The following is a 21,107-nucleotide window of genomic DNA, read 5'->3' as shown; positions in this document are numbered from 1 at the left end:
CTCAAGTCCTCCTCCCACCACTGCCAAAATTCAGAGGAGTTCAACCCCTTTGCCATCCAAACAACAGTCTGGTTTTATAAGCAGTATGTAACTGGCCCATTTCTTCTCATTACCAGCCTGAATGTATTCTTATGCCTTACCGTATGGCACTCATTTTTATGATAACTGAGCCATGAAAGGATTTGAATATCCTTCAAACTACAACTTATTTTCTTCAGACTTTCATTTATGAAAATTCCCCGCTGTTGAAACTCCAAAACTCCCTACCCAGTTACTCAACAGTTTCTACCTTAGTGTGCATGTTCAATGATATTCAATGATTTGTGTGTACGGATTCAGCAGGTTCAGAATTAAACATTAGTAACATTTCCCAAACAAGAAAAGAAGAACATTTATCTCATTAACAGTTATCTCATTTAAAAACAAGATAAATGCAGAATAGTTATTTGACAGTAATTTTGAACTGGCCATTCAACTTTATGCTCCAAAGTTAGTCAAACATGTAAACCCATTATTGATTTTTTACTGTTTATCTTTTTCCTCAAAGTGGACGTAATGTTTATCAGTTTCTCAACTGCTGCTGGGAAATGGTGTGTATGTGGTTGTGTTTGTACGTGTGTACAGAAAGACAAAGTGAGGTGGTCGTGGGGCACTGAGTGGATAAAAGGAGGGTGCTGCACATCGACATTTCATTTACAGCGGATCAGGATCAGGTAGGAGGATGAGGAAGACCCTGCTGTGGATGCTGGCCTCTCTGGCCTTCGTCTCCCTGACTTCTCTTGCTGATGGAGCTCCATTGTAAGTAGACATGGCGTACCTTTATTAACTCCAGCTTGGCTTGAATTATTGCTCAGAAAACATAGATATTTTGAGTATATTTGAGAAAAAGCTTTTGGATTTACTTTAACTTGTGTCTTTCATAATGAGTAGCTACACTCCAGTCTGTGTTACAAAATTCAAGTTCATGTGGTGTTTCAAATGATGCCAATAAGTTGGTCTAATTTTTGTTTAGAGTTTGCACAACGATGCAAAACTCCAGACAGAGCAAGGGTCTCGAGACATGATGAAATACTGTGTTGATCCAGTGCTGGATATTTGTCAATGTAATCAATAGATTACTTAATGTGTGTGCAGTCCATACTGGAGCTCATGATCCTCATCTTTCAAAATAGATTGGGTTTTTTTTCCAGTTTGGGGAATTGAAACTTAAAGAGAATATTCTAGACCCGCTCACTTTTACCTTTAATTATCTTCTTACAAATTGGGTTTATTTATTTTACCGCTTTAAGTCCATACACACAACTCATGAAGTATCCCATATATTTATTTGTATGCTCACTATTTCCCAAACACTTTACTATTTGAAACGCTTTGGACTCATCCTGCGCAAGCGTGAGTAAGTATTTGAAATTGTGAGATTCAGCCAGATAAATGAGACCTGAATTATATTATAGTAGTGTACAGTACATCATACTTTTTTTGTTTGATAATTGGCAACAAACCATAGAGGCATCATTAATTCAAGGTGAGTAATCAATAAGAACAATGATCATTTTGTGTGAAGTATTATTTTAAATACATTTTTTTCAGCACATCCAAAACAGCATGCGGTTCTTTCTTCTCAGTGACACCACATTCACATTAATATATATCTTCTTCTCTGCCCACTGCTTTGCAGGGAGGTGATGTCTGCCCCTAACTTGTTGAGGGTAGGAACAGCAGAAAACATTTTTGTGGAGTGCCAAGACTGCACTGGTGCAAATATAAATGTGGAAGTCCATGTGATGAACCACCCAACCAAAAACAAAAGGCTGGCAACTGCAGCTGTGACACTCACCAGTGAACATAAATTCCAGGAGCTGGTAGAGATAATGGTAAATGATCTGATGTAACTTAGCTGCATTTTCTTAGATGATCACAATGAATCTGGTATTTAATTCAAAAATGCACATCATGTACAAACCCTGCTCCTAATGCACTGTTTGTGGTTGTTCAAACTGATTTCAGATCCCTACTGGAGACTTCAGTAAGGATCCCAGCTTGAAGCAGTATGTGTATCTGCAAGCTCAGTTCCCTGACCGACTGCTTGAGAAGGTTGTCCTGGTCTCCTTTCAGTCTGGGTATATCTTCATCCAAACTGACAAGACCATCTACACCCCCAACAGCAGAGGTGAGTTAATTCATCAATCAATAAATCAAGCAATATTTTTTCATAAAGCCCCATATCACAAATTACTAACGGGCTGAGGCTGATTAGGAAAATCACTCTTAAAACCTTTAAGCAATCAGTGAAAAATGAAGACTCTAAAGATATGACTTTAAGGTCACCTATTGTGCAAAAGCTACTTTTTCATATATTTTATACATCAATATGTGTCCCCTCTGCGTAAAAAGATTCAGAAAGCTTCAGGAAATCTGTCACAGATGTCAAAAGTTCTTGTTGGGTTGTGCAACCATTAGCCAATAACCAATCAAGGTAACAACTGCCCACCTTATCACCTGAATCTGTTCCGAGAGCAACATTGGGTCTTTTAAACAACAACGAATCAGCACTTTGAAACAGGGCTGAAACAGAGGTGTTTATGGCATGCTACACTTCATGATCTGTTTGGTATTTCGAGCCAAACACTTCAGAGACCTGTTTTGTATACATCTGAGACCTTTAATATATTGTTGAAAAAGAGTATAATAGGGAACCTTTAAAACATAGTAGTAGCAGAGGACCTCAATCAGGACAACTGCACCAGGTTCAGCCACAATCCAAGAGGAAGGGGCATCTTTTAAGATCAAATGACGATCAAACGATTAAATGTGGCTTTCTGCAAGAGGAGAGATTCCGAAAAATCTGGGGATTCCAAATTATTACCATGCATGTATTGGACATTAGTACATAAACATAGAGAGGAAGAGGAAAAGAGATGCAGTCTGAGCTTATAGCAGCATGACTAGGGGCCGGCACAAAGCAAGCCTGAGACAGCCCTATAAGCTTTTATCAAAAAGTAAAGTCTTAGGTCCAGTCTTTTTCTATGTCAGTTCATTACAGGATGTTTGCTGTGACGCCCCGTATGGAGCCCGTGGAGAGGGATGACGAAAACCAAAAGGATGCATCTATTGCCATTGAGATTGTGGTATTCTTTTCTGATCTTTCATAAGCACATATACCAAGCCTCTTTGGTAATTCTCAACAGTAGATACTTTTCCAGAAAATTACAAAAATTTAAATCAAAAAATGGCCAACCCCGTGAGTTTATGGTTGTGTTACTTTAGGAACACCTGTCCTATCACCTGCTACCCTCTAGTGGTGTATCTGCATATTAAACATAGCCACTTCCTTTAGTGGTATATAGAGACATTTTAGGAGTAGCTGGAAAGCCTCATTGGAGACAATGACCAAGCTCATGGAGAAACGCATAACATACCATATAGCGTGGATTTACAACATTAACTTGTTTCTGTAAATGTTTTTTTCTTTTTTTATATTGCTCATTTTTAGACCCCTGAAGGCATCATTTTACCACTTGATCCAGTCTCTTTGAAATCAGGGATCCACTCAGGAGGTTACCAACTCGCTGAAATTGTCAGGTTAGTAGTTCATCTTGTCTATGTTTGGTTCTCTAAAATGAATTTCAATGTTGGGAAAATAACTAAACTAAAAGTGATATATTGTATGAAATCTGGAAACGCAATGACGTCTCAAAAAAACACTGGATCAGAACGACATAAAATTGAAAAGATAGGGTTGTGAGTATTAATATTTGCTAAGTCAAAAGAAGTAGTGGAGTTTGACTTTCTGAATCAGAAATATATTTTCAACTTGGTTGGTACAGTCATTCCTGGGCTTTATTACATCTTACGGCACTTCATCTGTATTTTAAAACTGGGAAGAGTGTCATGGTTAATGTTAGCTGAAGAAACATTGCTATGTTTTATTTTATCCATCTCATTCATCAAGGATAATGCCTATTAATATACATATTTTGTTATTATTTAAAGAGGCTAATTTAATGTGCCTATCCACGTGTGAAATGACCTATAATCAGTCGAATATAGTATTTAGTTTTTTTCCCAGACTGTATCTGTTACATATATATAAATACTGGTAAACCAACAAGTTGGGATTTCAAATTACTTCATAATGTGACTACATGATAAGACGGACTAACAGGATAAACTAGATTGCAAAAAGTGTCATTTTTGCTTTGACTCTAAATATACTGACTTTTAAATTCAACATCTGAATGTACTAAAGTGGCATGTTAGCTTTCTGGGTGAAATGATTATGGATTGATAACACAGTCTTCTTTTGGTAATTATATTGTCACCTCACTCTCAAAGAAATGGTTAATTTATTCATTTCTTTATCTATTACAATTGTAAATAGACAGATTCAACAGAAGTAGGCCAACATTTAACCCCTACGAACTGTACAGTAAAAATAATCAGCGCGAAAATACAAACAATAAAAGTAATAATACTCTTACTCCCTACTACGCTGCTAACCTGAAAACATTTCCTTTTAGACCTCAGAAATGTTTCTGTGGTGAGTGCATCCAAGGAACTAATAATTATTTTCAGCAGCTAATTTTTATATAATTCATTTGTGAATTAACAAGATATAAAAACCTTCACAGAGTCTGAGGCCTGATTCCTGTATTACTTTGCTACCTCTCTAAATGAGTATTTAAACGTGTTACATGAATATATGTGCATTTTTGTCTGTTTTTATGATTAGTACGGGTCTTTGGAAGATCGTCACGAAGTTCCACAGCAACCCACAGCAGAGCTTTTATTCAGAGTTTGAGGTCAAAGAATATGGTGAGTGTCCCATCACCTGCACTTTCATTTAAAACCAAAATCAACTCACAACATTCACTAATCTTTTACTGGATTAGTCAAACCATAAATGTCATTTCATTTTACAGTGCTTCCCAGTTTTGAAGTTAAACTGAATCCTTCGAGCGCTTTCTTCTACGTGGACGACCAAGAGCTCACCGTCAACATCAAAGCTACGTAAGGGAAGGTTCTTGTTTTGTGGCTTTAGAGACTGTTTGGTTGATTTTGGGAGTGAGTAAAGGCTGTTGTTTAGAGGTTGATTTGGCACTCCTGCTCTTTTAGTCTCTTAGTCATTTGTTTTTACTTTGTTCAAAAATGACCCTGTTTTGATTCATACATGTCACTCTCGTGGATTTAGATATTTGTTTGGTCAAGAGGTGGATGGGATGGCCTACGTTGTGTTTGGGGTCATAAATGAAGGCCAAAAGAAGAGCTTTCCAAGTTCTCTTCAGAGAGTGCAGGTAAGCATATCCTGTACTTACTGTATTTAACATGTGTTTTAGAAGAGTCTCATTAGTACATTGTTCATTTACTCAAGTAATGTACTTAAGTGCAATTTTGAAATACTTTGTACTTCTACTCCAATACAATTCAGAGGTAATTATGTAGTTTTACTCCACTACATTTATTTTAATAACCTTTATTTACTTTCAGATTTGGATTAATGATGTGAAATATAATCACACTTAAATCTGCATAATGAGTACTTTTACTTTTGGTACTCTTAAGTATATTTTGATGCTAATACTTTTGTACTTTTATTTGAGTATCATTTTGAATGCAGGACATTTACTTCTAACAGAGTATTCCTAAACTCTGGTAATTCTACTTTTACTTAAGTACAAGATCTGAATACTTCTCCCACCTCAGGATATTGTATATTTAGCATGTTTAACATTTACCACAATGACCACAGTAGTGGTGACAAAATACTGTCTTTTGTTATTGTTTTAATTGACCCTGAGCAGCAGAAAATTACATTTTGTACATTTTTTTGTAAATTCATCTTTTGTATTGATTTACAAGTTTAGTAAAGTACTACCAACTGTTCACTGTAACAATATACAACACTTTAAGACACATTTTGAAACCTGTTAGATTGAGAGAGGTGCTGGAGCTGTCATTCTGAAAAGAGAGCACATCACAAGGACCTTCGAGAACATTGACGAACTGGAGACGAAATCCATATTTGTAGCTGTCAGTGTGCTGACTGAGGATGGTAAGAAAGAAACTGAGACTATTCCCAAAAAAAACAAATGGGGGGGGGGGAACATAAATATATTAAGATAGGATACGTGTTTCTGTATTCACTAGAAAGTGACCAAATGTAAAAAATATAAATTACATTATAAACAAAATAAGCTTGTCATCTGTTTTGTTTTGTTTTGATTTGATACGATGTTTATGCATCTGTTAACAGGTGGTGAAATGGTGGAGGCTGAGTTGAGAAATATTCAGATTGTCAAATCACCTTACACCATCCACTTCAAGAAAACTCCCAAATATTTTAAACCAGGAATGTCCTTCGATGTTGCGGTAAAGTTCTTTGCTTTAACTATTTTTTAAATACTATAAAAAAGTAAAAAAGTAGTAAGTTAAATAACATTAGCAAAAGTATAGCTATATTTTTTATGTATTAAGGACTGCCATCACAGAAAAGGTTTCAGTTGCTGAAAAACAGTTTTACTTCTCTCTTGCTATATTATAAAACAATGATAGATCACAGCAATTTTTTTATCCTGGATTTGAATTATGATGTAAACACAGATTTTTTACTTTTAGGTAAGATTCCAGAGAAATTGAGAAATGTACCCGATAAAGTTTGTGTCACTATAAAGACATAATACTTAGTGAACAGCGCTGGTTATTAGTACTGAGTTTTGACCTTTTATAAGATGCGAGGTGAGACAGTAAAACTTGAACTGTTTTTGTCTGTGTAGGTAGAAGTTTTGAATCCTGACAACACTCCAGCACAAGGTGTTGCTGTTGTGGTTGACCCAGGCCAGGTGAATGGCTTCACCGCAGACAATGGCATGGCAAGGCTTACCATCAATACAAGGGACCCACAACTGAGAATCAATGTAAGTCTCTTAAAAATCCATACAGGTAACAATGGCCGCTTTACAAATGTAAACTTAAACCTACTATTAATGAATAATCATCATAAACATTTTTTATATTCATTTTTAAAGGTGAATTCAAGCAGAGCTATCAGCAGATTCTTTTGCTTCATTATAGCTCATCGCTTCACTTTTAACATTTAGTTTAAAGTATGTGAATGGAAAAGTGTAATCGTAGCCAGGATAAAGATGGAATAGGAATGACTCTGGACTTTTCAAGTCATATTTATCCAACCATGTGTATAATGATCTGTGTTTCTTTAATTTCAGGCAAGGACGAATGATCAGCGTATTTCACAGAACAGACAAGCATCAGCCACCATGCAAGCCCTCCCATATATTACCAAAAGCAAAAACTATATCCACATAGGTAAGAAACGAGGGGTGGGAATCTTTATGTATCCCACTATAAAATTGTTCATCTTTGGGTCACGGTTTGCTCTTAATTTGATCCTCAATTCATTACATAGGGGAGCTCATTTAGGCATAGACTCCAATCTGCTTCGCGCTTATCATGGCCTTATGGCAAATTATGCGTGAAAGCAGAGTAACGCGTGTATAAAATTATGGAACAAAGTTTACAAGAATTGGGCGGTATTGAGCCAAATAACTTTATAATCATTCATCTGGAAAACATGCTTTTGTTCCTACATTTTTCGCTTTTATATAATAAGTTACTCTGAAACACTCTTGCGCCATAATGACTGTCTATCAGAAGAAATGTATAATATAATTATTTTATGGGGAAAAATGTACTACAATGCTCTACTTTAGAAATACTTGAAATACTGCAATCACAACATGTCATATTTGCAGGTGTGGATTCGGCTGAAGTACAAATAGGAAATAACCTGAAAATCAACCTCAACCTCAACAGGCAAGAAAATCATGACACTGAAATCACATACCTGGTGAGAGATGTTTAAAATCTGTGCATGTGTGTATATACTATCCTTTTTGTTGCATCCATCAAGTTGTGTAGTGCAGCATACACGCTCAGTGCAATAAATGCTGATATGAAAGTCTGTGTCCCTAGATCATGAGCAGAGGTCAGCTTGTGCAAAAAGGCCGATACGAGACAAGAGGTCAAGTACTGATCTCCCTGATAATTCCCATTACCAAAGAAATGCTGCCATCGTTCCGCATCATAGCCTATTACCACACAAATGGGAATGAAGTTGTATCAGACTCTGTTTGGGTGGATGTCAAAGACTCCTGCATGGGCTCGGTGAGATCCGCAATACAAAACACACACAAATTGATTTATTTAGTATATTATTAGTGTATTCATCTGACATTTTTTATGTAAGCAACTTGTTCAACAAATCCAAAACTGCATGTCTAATTAATTGACCTCACCTTCACATTTAGCTGAAGCTGGAATCAACGAGACCTTCTCCATCCTATGAACCCCGCAAGATGTTTAGCCTGAGGGTTACAGGAGACCCAGGGGCCATAGTGGGAATGGTGGCAGTTGACAAAGGTGTCTATGTGCTTAACAACAAGCACCGCCTCACACAGAAAAAGGTCATTTATTTATATCATATTTTTTTCATTCATTGCATGAATAAATGTCTAATGTCATATCAGAACTTTAATCTGGGTTTCCAGATACGTCTAAGTCTTGTCTTTAAGTCTTGTTTATTTATTTGTGTGTGAATGACTTTCACTATGCTCAGGTGTGGGACATTGTAGAGAAATATGACACAGGTTGCACACCAGGTGGAGGGAAGGACGGTATGAGTGTGTTCTACGACGCTGGGCTGCTGTTTGAAACCAACACGGCTTCTGGGACTCCCTACAGACAAGGTGACCCTTCTTAGCTCTCCCCTTCCCTGAACAAACATGCAAGAATCTCAAATACGGATACCTTAAACATGGAATCAATAAACTCATACGGTCAGATACTTCTTGGGGTATTTCTTCGTAGGAAAATGTGTCTTTGGTTGAATTTACCCTTTGAGGCATTTCCAAGTTTGTATTGACCATGGTGACCCATGAGCTGAATTGTACTTGTTGTTAGGTGATTTTAAAAACCACCTTTAGCACTTAAACACATTTATACAATTGATTATCGTTTACACAAATCAGACGTATTACATTTTCTAACCCCCACACCCTGTTCACGTGTCCTACCAGAGAAATTACCTCACTCTGATTTTAAAAGTACCACATCAATTATGCAATACTAAAAGTAGTTTGAATATTGATGAGTTTTGTAAAAGATGTTGTCGTGTTGCTTTTTCAGAATTGAAATGTCCGGCACCGAGCAGGAGGAAACGAGAAACTACAATCATGGAAGTCAGAACCAGCTTACGTAAGAACCAAACCTCTACACAAACCAATAACCTAATTTCCTGTTATCTTCTGTCTGAGGGGAAACGTTCAGGTCTTAAAAGGATAAACCAACACATAATTGCCTTAAACCTACATCTCATATACAACAGTGTTCGATTTTTTGGAAGTATTTGAAAAAAGCCCAGACTTTTAACCACATATTTTACCTCAGTAAACATTTTCTGACAAGTTTATGTTCTCAATCCCTAGGTTCCCATTTAGAGTAAAATACATTCAAAATCAGGGTATGGTTTTGGTTGCGGCTATCTTTTGATTGTCAAGTAGTTACTACGCATTTCCTTTGGTTTGATCTCCTACTTTGGGTTGACCTTATGTTTTTGCTTGAATTTCGATTTAAACTTTATAGTCTCTTTGAAATCCAGTTGTCACTGTTCCAATTAACAGATGGCAACTGCCAATATGCCTTACCCTAGCTTTTAAGTTGTAGTAACTGCCGATGGCCGACATCATGGTAACTACATCTACTACTTATATACAGTCTGTGCTTCCGTTACACAGTTCATGCAGTAGTGGTTCTTCACTGTGATCTCATTCAGCCCACCATAGTCGAATGCACGACCGCAAGAACTTGTCTTTATTCTGTACTAAGAAGAAGCCAGCATAGGCAGGTGAGGAGGAGGGACGAATGAGGCCCGCTGGCAGAGAGTAATTCATATATGTCTCTCATGAGCAGACAGGGAGTACAGACAACCCCTGGGAGGGGTCATAATGGGCTGCAGGTCAGTAGCACAGTAATATGGGTAGAGGCAGAAAGGTTGCCTTGATTTAACTGAATACCTCTTTGAAGTCATCTAGGTTAGAGTCTTTTTACTTTATTCTTCATTGAGTTAATATGTAAATGTACTACATACATACTACGTTTTTTCATAAAAATAGTTTATTGTTTCCAGTTTGTCCTTCTTGCACACAGCTATTTTTTTCTCTAATCTCTTCTTCAAAACCCTTTTTTTTAATAGTGAGTCAATATAAAGAAAAGCTGCAACGGGACTGTTGTTTGGATGGCATGAGGGACACCCTCCTCTCTTACACCTGTGAAAGGCGTGCAGAGTACATTGTTGATGGTGAAGCCTGTGCAGCAGCCTTCCTGCACTGTTGCAAGGACATGGTTAACCAACGAGCTGAGAGCAAGGTGGAGAGCCTTCAACTAGCTCGCAGTAAGAGACCACGACAAGGGATATTTTTTTTGCCATGGTAGTAGTAACAAAACATTCTAAATGAAAAAATGTTTGACACTCTAGGTGAAGACGATGACAACAGTTACATGGACAGCAATGACATTGTTTCTCGCACCAAGTTCCCTGAAAGCTGGCTGTGGTCAGATATCAAACTACCTGCTTGCCCTGGACAGAACCCATGGTAAGTCAACTGACATACAGTATACACACAAAAAACACACTTACTTCAATAATGACGCCACTAAGATTTAAGTCTACCTACACCTCACAAAGATTTAACATTTTCTTTGTTTCAGTGATACCACATCAGTGACTAAAAATATTCCACTGCAAGACTCAATCACCACCTGGCAGTTTACTGGCATTAGTCTATCAACAACTCACGGTGAGGATTCAGTTACCGAAAGCTATATTTTTCGAGATAGGAATCTAACCTTGAACTTTTTCTATCCCTTAAAAATGTTCACTCTCTTTCTCAATTAAATCCCTTTTTTTGTTCCCTCTCATCTTAAAGGAATCTGTGTTGGTGATCCGTTAGAGGTAATTGTGCGGAAGGAATTCTTCATTGATCTCAGGCTGCCATACTCTGCTGTCCGGGGAGAGCAGCTGGAAGTTAAGGCAATCCTACACAACTACAGCCCTGATCCTGCAACTGTAAGTCTGTGTTACATACAGTATAAGAGGCAAGAGAACATTTTAGACTAAAGGGCAAAATCAACACTAAATATTCAACTGACAAACCGTATCAAAAAGGAGAGGGTATGACCTTCCTACTCTAGACTTTGATAAGTGTACTACCTACTCACATGGTGGTTGGCCTGCGTCTATCATTTTTCCAACCCCGTTTAGATTTAATTATTACGCCTACCTGCATGACGAAAGCATGACGTAGCTTTCTACGGATGTGTCATGTTATAGTAATACAATGTCTAGCTTGGGGAAAAAACTATAGGGGCTGCTTAATCTGATCAATATAGCGTTTATCAGAACGCAAAGAAGTATTTGAAAATCACTATTTTCATCAATCTACATTGAAAAATATGCTCTATGTAGCTGCTGTAGCTGCCAAATTCATATTTCGTGGTATGAAAACGCCACAGGTGATGCTCTGACGTTCCATCCTGCGGTAGTGGACATGGCCAAATCTACACTCATGGATGTATAATGAGTTCTGGATACAGCGGCAGAGGCGGGGCACTGTTATCTGAACTGGGATGGAAAAATGATAGATGCGATTGACCTCAGTAGCGGGAAAACTTACTTCAATATTTAGCGTATAATAATCCTATTATTTCCTCAATAATAGTCTTTATCTTTGTACAACCTCACATTCTCCATTCTTTTTGTCCATCTTTGTCCTGTTCTCAAGGTGCGGGTGGATCTGATTGAGGAGGATAATGTGTGCAGTTCAGCTTCTAAGCGTGGAAAATATCGCCAGGAGGTCCGAATTGGGGCTCTAACTACACGATCTGTGCCCTTCGTCATTATTCCCATGAAAGAAGGAGAATTCCAAATTGAGGTCAAAGCTGCTGTTAAAGATTCCTCACTTAATGATGGAATTATGAAGATTCTGCGGGTGGTGGTAAGAAAAAGACTACATGTGTTGTTTGGTTTTTTTTTCCTACGCCATTTAGAATTGTTCTGTTTTTGCAGTAAAATGTTTGCACTGTCATAAAAAAAAATAGTCATCTGAGGTCTGGTTAATTATGGATGCAATATTCTTGTTACTACCACTGCTTTCAAGCCACAAGCCGTTTCCAAATCCTTACACATCACAGTTTAAATAGTGTCTGTTTAATAATGTGACGAAGCTACAGTTACAGGTTATGAGATATATATAGTCTGGTAAAGTTAGATTTGATAAACTGCCATGTTTATGAAATGCATCTTATTGAATATGAATATCTTAATGAAATGCTGACCATATTTGACTTTGTTAAACAACAGCAAACAATGATTACTTCAAAAGTAATACAAATAATTGTGGTTACTAATATTTGCCCTAACTGTTGTTTTTCCAGCCTGAAGGTGTACTGGTAAAATCTCCTCAGACTGTAATTCTAGACCCCACTAAAAAAGGTGTAGGTGAGTTACAACTGACATGGCTGCATTATACAGTATAGTAGTTTATCAACGTTTTTTATCTTTTGCTAATTGATACTCCAACTTGCCCATGGTTTCTCCCTTTAGATGGTGAACAAGTAGAAACTCTCAACAGTGGAATTCCTAAGAAAGATTTGGTTCCAAACACACCGACTAGCACACAGATCTCTGTGACAGGTGGGGCAGAATGTCATATTTGGGAATAATATGTGATACAGTTCATGTACAATGGAAACTATTTATACAGTTGTTATACATTTGTACTGTTATTACTGGGAAATATTTACCTCACTGGTCGTTGGGCACTTTTAAATTTGCTTAATGGTTTCTTATTGTTGATTTATAAAGTTTGTGTTATTTTCTGTCTGTCTTTGTGAATTCAGGGAGAGAACAAGTTTCTGGACTCGTGGAGAACGCCGTTAGCGGGAACTCCATGGGTACTCTGATCATACAGCCCATAGGTTGTGGAGAGCAGACCATGATCCGCATGACCCTACCTGTCATTGCAGCCACATATTTAGACAAAACCAATCAGTGGGAAGCTGTGGGTTTTCATAAACGTAATGAAGCCCTCGAACACATCAAGACTGGTAGGCTCACTGATACATTCAGTACAGATAGCAGAATTGTATTAATGCCATTGTGAGCGGGATTTTAAATTAATGGACATTGCAGAAGAAGTTTGCAAAAGAAAATCAATCCAATTGTTTGTGTACAGGCTACAATAGAGAGCTGAATTACCGGAAAGCTGATGGGTCTTTTGCTGTGTGGACAACTCACCCAAGTAGCTCCTGGTGAGGCCTTTAAACATCTTTGAACTCACACTGATGTATGTCACGTATGAATAAAACTAAACTATTATACCTTCTTTTCTCCTCTAAGGTTGACATCCTATGTTGCCAAGGTATTTGCCATGGCAAACAATCTGGTGGCAGTGCAAAGCGCACATATCTGTGAGGCCATCAAGTATCTAATTCTCAACGCACAGCAACCTGATGGCTTATTTACAGAAATTGGACGGGTGATCCATGGAGAGATGATGGTGCGTTCATTGGTTTATAGAAATCTGTTTTTCATCTAGGTGCTACAAAATAGCAAATCAATTTGAAAAAACATGTCAACGACTTAAATCTAAAAGGAAAACATAAATGTGTGTGTGTGTGTGTGTGTGTGTGTGTGTGTGTGTGTGTGTGTGTGTGTGTGTGTGTGTGTGTGTGTGTGTGTGTGTGTGTGTGTGTGTGTCTAGGGTGATGTGCGCGGCGCAGATTCAGATGCCTCCATGACAGCCTTCAGCCTCATTGCTATGCAGGAGTCACGAACGCTATGTACTGCCAGTGTTAGTGTGAGTACTTTACATCCATACAATGTTTTCTCTTTTTCCCTCATCTCTTTATTTACCGTTTGCACACAGAGGATGTGCAAAACAAAGGTTTTGAAGCACTAAACCACTCAAAAGCATCTCAGATAAGCAAAGCTGCAAAGCCCTGTTCTACAGCCAGCTGCTGCTCCCGTCCAAGCTACAACTTCCAGGTCTAAAAGGTGAAGCCAATCAGGATGTGCCTTAAAGCGGCATGTAATATCCAGCAGGGGGTGATTCCAATGGTTGCAGAATCAAGTCAGATTGTATAGAAGAATATATATATATAGAGAAAGAAAATAACCCAACTTCTCACTTGATTTATTAGCTCAGTAAAGGTTTTCCAAATGAGTTAATGGTCGCAATTGCTAGATTTGAGTCTTCTTTATTGCCGAATGATGTTCATTGTGTAAATGATGTTCTTATTTAGAGTAAAATAGACGACTAATCAGTGTTTGCTTTATGGCGTGGCTACCTTGAGATTGAATAGTAACCAAAATGGTGTTCCGGTTAGGATGTTGTCCACATTTTCGTTTTAGACTCTCTAATAGTGTCTTTTCAGTTCATGAAAGGTCATTTTTTGCTTTGGTTGCCTAAAAATGTCTATCTGACTGTTCTCAGCTTATTCTCTTTGCTCCCTTACTTTTCTACAGAGTCTACCAGGTAGTATAGACAAAGCTGTGGCATATCTGCAACAGCGTCTGCCCAGCCTCACCAACCCATATGCTGTTGCCATGACGTCATATGCCATGGCCAATGAAAACAAAATGAACCGCGAGATCCTCTACAAGTTTGCTTCTCCAGGTGCTGTTATAATATTCTTAAACTAGTATTTGAAAACATTGTCTATGTTGTAGTGTTAGATTCAAAAGGATTTCTCATCTACAACTAATTAGAGCCTGACACACACATTGGTATCATGGGATGATTTTTGCTCAGTACAGAAATGTCAAATGTTTGAGCTAATTTAGAAACAGTCTCTATTTGACATAAATAGTCTTCCAGCCATACGATGTCCTACTCACAACAAATATCGGTAACACTTTTGGAAAAACAGATATATGAGTATTAGTTCAAATTCTTAAGAGCGAGAACATTTTAATATTTCCTAATCTATTTTATTTCCATATATTTTCTAAAATGAGTTATTCTGGATTTATAAGTAAATACAGCTTGTTTGATGTATAGCAAAGTAATATGAAGATATGTGTGTTGTCCTTAGAGTTAAACCACTGGCCGACACCTAAGGGACATGTCTACACACTAGAGGCTACAGCTTATGCACTTCTCGCTCTTGTCAAGGCCCAGGTGAGCATGTCACATTTGTGTGTGTTGCTGTCATGCTACAAAAAATTCCACCACTTAGTCGTTTAGTCTCTAAGTAATGTCACAGCCTCAAAATATAAGTGACATTTTACCCTATTAAGTAACCAATATTTTAAGTATTACAATGTATAAGTAACTGATTTGATCGTCAAGATTATTTTTATATTTTAAAGGTTTTTTTTATCATTTCAATGTGTAGTGAATGACAGAAATGTTAAACCATTTACTTGTTTAATCTTAATAAAGGCTTTTGAAGATGCCAGACCTGTTGTGAGATGGTTCAACAAACAGCAGAAGGTGGGCGGAGGCTATGGATCGACTCAGGTAACAAAGACTCCTCTCTCCATATTGATACCTCCATCCTGTTTTAGATTATAACTTGTTTTTTTTCTCATTCTTTTTTCTTTCTTTTTCTCTTAAGGCCACCATTATGGTGTACCAGGCTATATCAGAGTACTGGTCCAGTGCTAAAGAACCAGAGTATGATCTGAACGTGGACATTTTGTTGCCGGGCAGAGCAAAGCCTGACAAGTTCAACTTCAACAGGGAAAACCACTTTGCCACAAGAACATCTAAGGTAAGACACACACACCACACACACACTCACGCACGCACGCACGCACGCACGCACGCACGCACGCACGCACGCACGCACGCACACACACACACACACACACACACACACACACACACACACAGTTGCTCATCCATGTGGCATAGGTTTGTCTCAATACAATTTGTGTGAACAGATTGAAATTCTGCATGTGTGTTGTGTGAAGTCTTCTACTAAAACAAAAACGATCTGTAAACAATAAAACATTTCAAATATAAAGGTGATCTGAAAATAAAACTGCACAAATTAAAAATTAATTTACAAATAAAAGAAGCACATTTGTAAAGCTATCTTCCTAACATATGTAACGTTTGAACATTTGTGAATCTAGTTTTATTTATGAAGTCTAAAGTCACTTGTGGATCTCAATTCTTCCCTTGTAGATTTGCTAGATATGTCAGATTTTTTATTTGCAGAAGTAGTTTTAAATTTACACATTGCACATTTACACACCGATTGTTGATTTTTTCACACAGATAATATTGAGACAATACTTTAATATCTGCTTATCCTTGACTGTGTTTTTTTGTCTTCATATTTAAATTCTTACAGATCAATGATATAAACCAGGATGTGAAGGTAACTGCCAAGGGATCAGGAGAAGCAAAAGTGACAGTGAGTACAACATGTTTTAATATTTAATACTCACATTTGTATTATCTGTTGACTGATGTGTCTTTTTTTCAAATTAAGATTTGACTTAATACCGTTTTAACCTTGTGAAGACTTATATCACATATTGCACCTTTTCTGTGTGACAGATGGTGTCGCTGTACTACGCTCTGCCTAAACAAAAGGAAAGTGATTGTCAGAAGTTTGACCTGTCAGTGGAGCTCATCCCAGGTGATTTAGTGCCTTCTGTTTTCTTTTCTTTTTTGTTTAATTTATTCCATCTGTTTGTCAAACCTTAATCTTGAGAAACAACTTAACTGAACACAAATACCATATTTTGCTCCTGCAGACAAAATGGATGTGGACGAGAACATATACAAGCTGAGGATAGAGGTTTTGTAAGTACAACCAAGTCAACACACTGGCACATGGCTTTATTCATAACATTTTTGTAACCAGCTATTTACAATATTATTATATTTTACAATCTGCATTAAATGCTCTGTTTCTGTTCATTATCCTTTTTCATCTCTTCTTAAAACTTAAATTTCCTTCAATCTATCCTGTGTACAGGTATAAGGACAAGGAAAGAGATGCAACAATGTCAGTCTTGGATATTGGCTTGCTAACTGGCTTCACCGCTAACACAAAGGACCTGGACTTAGTAAGAACTTTTACAGATACACATTAACCCACAAGAAATGCACTAGGCAGGGTTTTTGTCTGGAGAAAAACTATGTGTTTTATGATTAGCTGTCTGATTGTGTGTGTGTGTGTTTGTTTGTGTGTAGTTATCCAAAGGACGTGCACGCTCTATTGCAAAATATGAGATGGACAAAGTCCTGTCAGACAGAGGCTCCCTTATCCTCTACCTGGACAAGGTAAGATGTCGCTGTTTCCTTCCTCTATACTTTTCCTCTCTGCCTTTCTTATGTGTATTTATCTCAATTTCATCTTTGTCTACAGGTTTCTCACACACTACCAGAAGAAATCATTTTTAGGGTCCATCAGAAGATGAAAGTAGGCATCTTACAACCAGCGACTGTGTCTGTCTATGAATACTATGAGCGTGAGTCTCAGAGAAACCTCCATGTCCTTTGCTCCCAATAGATGTCAGAGAATATAACACTGTCAATAATCAGGCATTAACATATGTTCAAGTATTTCATGTATATTTTATAAGTAGCGTAAATACCTGTTTACATTTCTTTCTTTTCTATTGCAGAAACACATTGTGTGCAGTTTTACCATCCAGAGAGGAAAGGTGGACAGCTACTGCGGCTCTGCAGAGGTGATGAATGCACATGTGCTGAAGGTAAATGGGTCAAACCGACCTTATCCATCCACTGTAAACTGCTATTTGTTTATTTAAAATTCTAAATAACACAACACTAAAATTGTCCTTTGTGGGGGTAAACTTTGTGGTGATTGCAGCTATCCATTACTGCACTTTAAAAAAGAAAGGGCGGAGAGAAGATCAAACAAAGATTCAGAGGCTACAGCAATGCTAGTAACTCTGAGAGTCTTACCTATGGACAGAAACACTTTTAGCTAAATGCTCTTCCCATCATGCTAACATGTTCTGAATGACAATGCTAACATGCAATGTCTTTACAGATAAACAGGTTATTGTTGTTTTCGTCTTAGTTTGGCATGTTAGCATGCTAATGGAAAAGGCGTTTGTTGTGTAGGTGTTTGCATGAACTATCATATAAAAGTTAATTGCAACTTTTTAGAAGTAAGAGCATATGAAAAATGAAAACTATGTACTTTCATCAATGAATAGTAAAGATGTGTTGCTAAAAGGCAAAGTATGAACCTAAAGGTGGAACTGTAGGAGAATTTAGTGAAGGTGAAAGTATTAGAATTCATCATTTGGGCACCAAAGTTATCTTTTTTTGATTTTAAGGAAATCAATCATGATTGTTGAGTTACTTCATTCTGGACCCAAGTGTTGGAGCCACTGAACGACAATGTCCCCATGAAAGCCACACTGCAAGCACCAAACCATAATGGCATCACCAGGATTCTTTCTCAGATTTACAACATAAAGTCTGTTTTCTCAGACTGATTTGTACACCTTGTGAGAAAAATGCTTAGTTTCCCATCTGGTAAAGGAAACGTTTATAAAACGTAGTTTACAGTAAATCACCAGATTAAATCTTAAGCACCTGCAGTCTAAAATAAATCTCACTAATAATCTAAATTGTGATGTAAATACAGCTGCCGTAATCCACACTCATGTACTAATGTAAACGGTTGATTGGATGTGTTTTAACTTTATGCCAATTGTGTATTTCCAGAGAACTGCAGTATGCAGAAGAAGGAAGAAATCAGCAATGATCAGCGCACAGCTAAGGCTTGTGAGAGTACAGAAACCAGCAAAATAGATTTTGGTAAGAGAGAACAAATGGATTTCATTTACTCAATATAGCACTTTTAAACCCCAAAAATTAATGTGTTTGTTTGTGTGAGTTTATGAGATTGGGAGAACAAGTGAGGAATAAAACAGATGAGCTAACAATATGCATTGTGTCTGTCCTCAGTGTACAAAATTAAACTGGAAGCGTTTGAAGATGGTGTATCCACAGACATTTACACAATGCGTATACTGGAAGTCATCAAAGAAGGTGGGTTTCTAACTCAACTGCCTAAAATGGAATACCCCCTGATGTTTCCAGGGTGCCTTTAAGGACTTAACAATTGGTTAACCTCCTTTTAAAAAAATGTCTGTGCACATTTAATCCCCTAAAACAATATGCGTTTTATGTCAGGCAGTTACATGTTCGACTAGTTTTTGTACTATTTTTACAGATTGCACCAACAAAATGTAAGGCTCAAGTAGGAGGACCATGCAACCTTTAGACAGAGCCAGGTTAATTGTTTGCATACTGAGCAGAGTTAGTAGATGTTGGCTGCATAATTACTATACAATCATGAGAGTGGGATCAATTTAAAGGGGCCCTTTTATGATGCATTTTGGTATTAGGGTTACCGATTTTATCGTTCAAAAAGTGCTTTACGTTTATACTCAGACTGCCTTTGCTACAGCACCACTTTTCACCCTCTGTCTGATTGAACACACTGTAGGAAAGGAAAAACCCCAAAAAGCATAACAGGGCCCCTTTTAATTTTGGCAAGAAGGCGAATAAATGTGTTTCCAGAAACATCTGTTCCTTTTTAGAATGATTCCAGTGGAATATTTGAGAATAAGTATTTTGTGTTGTGATTTAATCTTTAGCTACTCATTGATCCTTACCCTTTCTTTGTTCTCCTAATTTTAAATTACAGGAACGTTTGATGTGGGTCCTCTGAATAAAGTTCGCACATTCCTCAGTTATCCGCACTGCAGGGAGTCCTTAGATTTGGCTGTGGGCAAGACGTACCTTATCATGGGGACATCAGACGATATTCACAGAGATGACAATATTCAATCGTAAGTTTGTGTGAATCTGATTGTGTGGTGTGGGAATTTAAGATCTTTCTGTTTCACTGCTTTGTATACTAAATCAAGTCAAGATGTGTTGTATTCCCCTTCTGTTGCTATTGATAGAGTAATACAGTATCCAGAACGAGCAAGGAGGCTTCCTGTTACAGATAGATGGTCACATGAAGGCATAATGTGTTCTTCACTCTGCTCTCCTTAGGTATCAGTATGTACTTGGAGAAAGAACCTGGATCGAGTACTGGCCCACAGAAGCTGAGTGTCAAGCTGATGAACACAGACCTACCTGTTTGGGCATGGAAGAGATGGTCCAGCAGTACCAACTCTTTGGATGTCAGCAGTAGGGAAACTCAAGAAAATAAATGTGTCTTGGAATTGTTTATATTTTTACATTATTCCCATCTTGTACAGCTCTCACTGCTATGAGATGTATGGGCTTAAAATGTTGCAGTGGTTTGATTAAAATAAAATGATCTTAATCTTATTCGCTGTGTTTTATATTTATATTAACTTTTAGTTGATGTAGATTCTTGTTTTTGCTATGTGGCCGTTATTATTTTATTCCTGTTTATTTTTTGATCCTCCCTTTTTATTTTTATTTTTACTGATTGCATTCTTTGTGAACTGAGCTGGTTTTTTTTGTTTTGTTTTTAAATAATTAATTTCTCTTTAGAGCACTTTTGTCTGGAGGTTTTAAAGTGCTTTATTGTATGATCAGTTGTTTAGGGTTAGGGTTTGGGTGGACAAGGGATGAACAAATGAAGAAATATGGAATGGAGGCCTTAGGGTTTACCAGGACCACCCCAGTGAGTAGCGTTCCACCTTGGCTATTCCCAGAAGTAAAGATCGATATGAGTATTCTGGAAAAGAAAAGACAATGGCAAATGAATGAAGTAGGGGTTAAAACAAGTATTTACCTGAGGAGCAACTACTACAGTTATCTCAAAATATATACAGATGGTTCTAAGAACAAACAGGAGTGTGTGGGAATTGGTATGTATGTCCCTGAGTTCCAAATAGCTATTTCCAAAAGATTATCTGATCAGTTATCAGTGTATACAGCCGAAATAGTGGCAGTCATTATTAGGTTACAGTGGGTGGAAGAGGTCAGACCAGATAGGGTGGTGGTATGCACAGATTCAATGGCCGTGTTGGAAAGCATGCA

The 21,107-nt window shown here is 37.5% G+C and overlaps 1 protein-coding gene across 1 annotated transcript; it reads left to right on the top strand.

The window, feature by feature from the left end:
* The first annotated feature begins 598 nt into the window (after positions 1-598).
* Positions 599-20,426, top strand: LOC134864524 (complement C3-like). The gene is made up of 43 exons (XM_063883566.1): positions 599-798; positions 1,679-1,874; positions 2,008-2,170; positions 3,034-3,128; positions 3,494-3,582; positions 4,733-4,815; positions 4,923-5,010; positions 5,192-5,294; positions 5,932-6,052; positions 6,254-6,369; positions 6,774-6,914; positions 7,224-7,323; positions 7,770-7,864; positions 7,990-8,181; positions 8,325-8,480; positions 8,633-8,762; positions 9,202-9,270; positions 10,268-10,465; positions 10,550-10,667; positions 10,783-10,871; positions 11,001-11,140; positions 11,856-12,068; positions 12,508-12,571; positions 12,677-12,766; positions 12,973-13,179; positions 13,308-13,383; positions 13,472-13,631; positions 13,836-13,931; positions 14,600-14,750; positions 15,169-15,254; positions 15,519-15,596; positions 15,694-15,849; positions 16,438-16,500; positions 16,647-16,728; positions 16,847-16,895; positions 17,071-17,161; positions 17,289-17,378; positions 17,464-17,566; positions 17,723-17,812; positions 18,801-18,893; positions 19,044-19,127; positions 19,789-19,933; positions 20,145-20,426. Exons 1-43 carry the CDS (start codon positions 722-724, stop codon positions 20,284-20,286), a joined length of 4,968 nt encoding a protein of 1,655 aa, XP_063739636.1. The 5' UTR covers positions 599-721; the 3' UTR covers positions 20,287-20,426.
* Positions 20,427-21,107: the final 681 nt, after the last annotated feature.

This window comes from Eleginops maclovinus, chromosome 5 (genome assembly GCF_036324505.1).
Source record: "Eleginops maclovinus isolate JMC-PN-2008 ecotype Puerto Natales chromosome 5, JC_Emac_rtc_rv5, whole genome shotgun sequence".
In the NCBI taxonomy this organism is placed as follows: Eukaryota; Metazoa; Chordata; class Actinopteri; order Perciformes; family Eleginopidae; genus Eleginops; species Eleginops maclovinus.
The sequence above is the reverse complement of the archived record's forward strand: the minus strand, read 5'-3'. Positions and strand labels throughout refer to the sequence as shown.